The sequence below is a fragment of the Bison bison genome, unplaced genomic scaffold (genome assembly GCF_000754665.1).
Source record: "Bison bison bison isolate TAMUID 2011002044 unplaced genomic scaffold, Bison_UMD1.0 scf7180017864302, whole genome shotgun sequence".
Lineage (NCBI taxonomy): Eukaryota > Metazoa > Chordata > Mammalia > Artiodactyla > Bovidae > Bison > Bison bison.
In genome coordinates this window covers 1,014,751-1,017,685 of record NW_011494874.1, presented here as the reverse complement: position 1 = coordinate 1,017,685, position 2,935 = coordinate 1,014,751, and the positions used below count along the sequence as shown (strand labels likewise).

Here is a 2,935-nt window from a genome sequence, read left to right as displayed (position 1 = left end):
GCTGGATTCTCTCTGTTCCGGGGTGCATAATTTTCTCATTAGATGCCTACTTGGCACATCTTTCAGGGCAAAAACATCCACAGCAGGAAGGTTTCTAGCGGGCCCCTGTTTCAGAGTGGCACGACGACTAAGGATGTGAAGGAAGGAACAAGGTTAAAGCGACCAAGCAGTGAACCCCCGCTGTAAGATGCGCAGGTCAGGTGACAGGCCCAGGACAAGGGCGGGCCGCACACACTGACCTGAGGTCCAGGACTTGGCTGGCCAGGACGCCGGGCTGGGCGGACTTGCCCTCGGGCAGGTCGTACAGGAAGAGCCTGCAGTCACAGACCACCGCGAAGGCTCGCTGCCACCCCTTCTTCACCCCGGTTGGTTTGGGGATCTGCAGATCAAAGTGACCGTGTTCCCCAGGGCCAGGGCGCCAGCCGCAGGCAGTGGAAAGGCAGGCCCGGGAGACTTCTTGGAGGCGGCTGCCGTGCCAAGGTCCTCCCCCGCTGCTGCTTGGCCGGCTGAGGCTGGGAGCAGAGCTGCGTCTGGGCCCAGGAAAGCTCGGGACGCTGCTGGGGAGGAGCCCCCCATCACCGAAGGGGTTGCAGGAGACAAGGTGGGTGGCTCAGTGCATGGGCGTGCTCATAGCAGACGTGGCGTGCTGTGACACGTGGCGTGTCATGGAGTGCTGGGCCCGGTGCAGCCCCTTCAGATGGCACTGGGCTTAAAGCCCATCAGCCCAGGAGGTGGGACAAGAGGCCTTGGATGAGTGTTTCTGCGGGGTCCGAAGGACCCAGGAGGACAGGGCACCCGGAACCGGCACATGGGGCAAAAGGATGGATTTCCAGTGCAGCCGGGCGTGGCTATGGTCAGCAGGCTGGCCGCCCACCTGAGCATGGCCGTGGGTCACGTCCTACCTTCACGTAGCCCTTGTAGGCTGTTCCGATGCCTCTCTGCACGTCCACACCTAGAGGCCGCTTGGACTGCTCGGGGGGGATGGGGCACACTTGGGGGGCGCGGTCTCTGCAGGACACGTGGCAGGCAAACGAGCACACTGCAAAGGCACGGGAGGCGCCGTGAGACCCGCGCCCCGAAGCGGCGGTCACAGGGGACGCGTGGCACCCCCAAAAGGGACAGTTCCCACAGACACTCGGGGACACGGGTGTCAATTAACTTCTCTGCACTCATTGGCCCTGGCACAGGGCAGGCACACGACTTGGAGGCGTGAAATGCTAGTAACGACAGACCCGGAAGAACAGGCCACACGGCGGTGCTTCTCCAGACGACTTGGTAGTGAAATATTTTAAAGCTCTTTTTACTCTGCTTTCCCTTACTTTGGAAAACAGATGTGGATGTTAATTTTACAGCAAACAAGGACGAGCAGGCACCCTGGCCACCCCGGAGCAGTGCACTGTCTGCTGCAGCAGGACTTCAGCCTTGGCTGGGCCCGGCTCAGCCAGCGGAGGAGCCTCCGGTGCCCCCTCCCGGTTGGGCCACCCCAGGCTCCAGGCCTTCACCACCCCTTCACCCCGGGCCCTCGCGGCGGGCGGGCGCACTCACCGTCGCAGGCGTAGCCCTGGCGGATCAGCCCCACCATCAGGGAGGTGCAGTGGCTGCATTGTGTGGGGCTGGAGAAGGACTTGATGCTCAGCTGGTGTGCCTTTGGCTGCAGGAAGGACGTCGAGGGTGAGACAGGGAGGTGGGGATGGGGCCACCTGCTCGTGAGCAAACGTTTCAACCTCCAGGGCGCGACCTCGAGAGGCTGAATCACGTGCTTTCACCATGAGGTACATGGCTCCCAGGGGTGCCATCCACGGAGAGGCTGACCCAGAGAACGAGTCCACGTGCGCCTCCCACAGTGAGCACCCTCTCTGCCCACGCCAGTGAGGCTGGTGGGCCGGGGCGCCGCAGAGACACTGCTGAAAACACACTGGCGCGAGCCCCTTGCCTGCAGGGGCTCCAGGGCTGGCCTGGGCCACATTTTGGGGTGCACAGCCCCCCCACTGCAGTTCATTCCTCCCAGGAAGAGTCTGGAAAACCCCAACACTCCTCACTGGGAACCACGGCGCTGGTGAAGCTTAAGGCAGCAAAGAGCAGGGATCAGCGCCCTTCAGGGCACAGAAGACATGGAGCCGTTTGTCAGAATGAGGGCTCAAGCAGCACAAAACCCAGAGCCCGGTCTGCTCTCTGCCTCCCTGAGAGCCGCAAGCCCACAGCCTGGCTGTCGGCTAGACTCAAGTGAAACCAAGCCCCGTCTCTAGCAGGCACGGCTGTCTGCAGCTTCAGCCTTAAGAGAGGCCGTGCCTACGTTAAAGAAGAAAAGCACCCAGCACGTGAGGCCAGATGCCTGCTCAGCTGGGAACCTAGGGCCTCATCACACCCTCAACGTCGGGCTCAGCTCTCCAAGATACACTGACGAGCACGACAAGTTAGGAAGCGGCACGTTCAGCAGCTTTCCATTTACGTGGGGGGAAAATTGCCTCCCCAAAACCACGTGGTTCTCTAGGGCTCCAAGTGCAACCAGATACATGGGAATATGTGTGAAGCAGGGACTGAACGACACGTAACGGAGAGCGGCACACTACCGGCGGGGAGACGTGGTCTGGGGAGAGGGAAGAGGACCGGGGAGACCAGACTCTGAAATTTTCCAATTAAAATGCGCTCATGTGTCACTGGTTTAATTAAGAAAACACAGGGTCCTGACACTTTATGGCTCAACACACTACTCAGAACAAAACACTACTCTGTAAACGAAAACATTAAGCTCAGCTTTTCACACAAAGCCCCGCTGCCCCCCGCCGCCCCCGGGAAGAGCAAGCAGGCCTACCTTTGGCCCCGCCAGAGCGAGGGTCTGTGCGCTGGGCAGCGGTACAGCCGGCAGCCTCGGAGGGGCCCGGGCCACGTCCTGGGGATAAGCGGGGACAGGTGAGCAGCGTCCAGCTCAGCGCAC

The 2,935-nt window shown here is 61.3% G+C and overlaps 1 protein-coding gene across 1 annotated transcript in view; it reads right to left on the bottom strand.

The window, feature by feature from the left end:
* CDC42BPB (CDC42 binding protein kinase beta (DMPK-like)) overlaps positions 1 to 2,935 on the bottom strand; it is a 56,640-nt gene that overhangs the window by 11,377 nt on the left and 42,328 nt on the right. Inside the window, exons 22-25 of the mRNA XM_010851414.1 lie at positions 2,813 to 2,890; positions 1,546 to 1,651; positions 903 to 1,039; positions 240 to 379 (exon numbers count right to left, since the gene is read on the bottom strand). Coding sequence (XP_010849716.1) covers positions 240 to 379; positions 903 to 1,039; positions 1,546 to 1,651; positions 2,813 to 2,890 — 461 coding nt within the window. The remainder of the gene's footprint in view (positions 1 to 239; positions 380 to 902; positions 1,040 to 1,545; positions 1,652 to 2,812; positions 2,891 to 2,935) is intronic.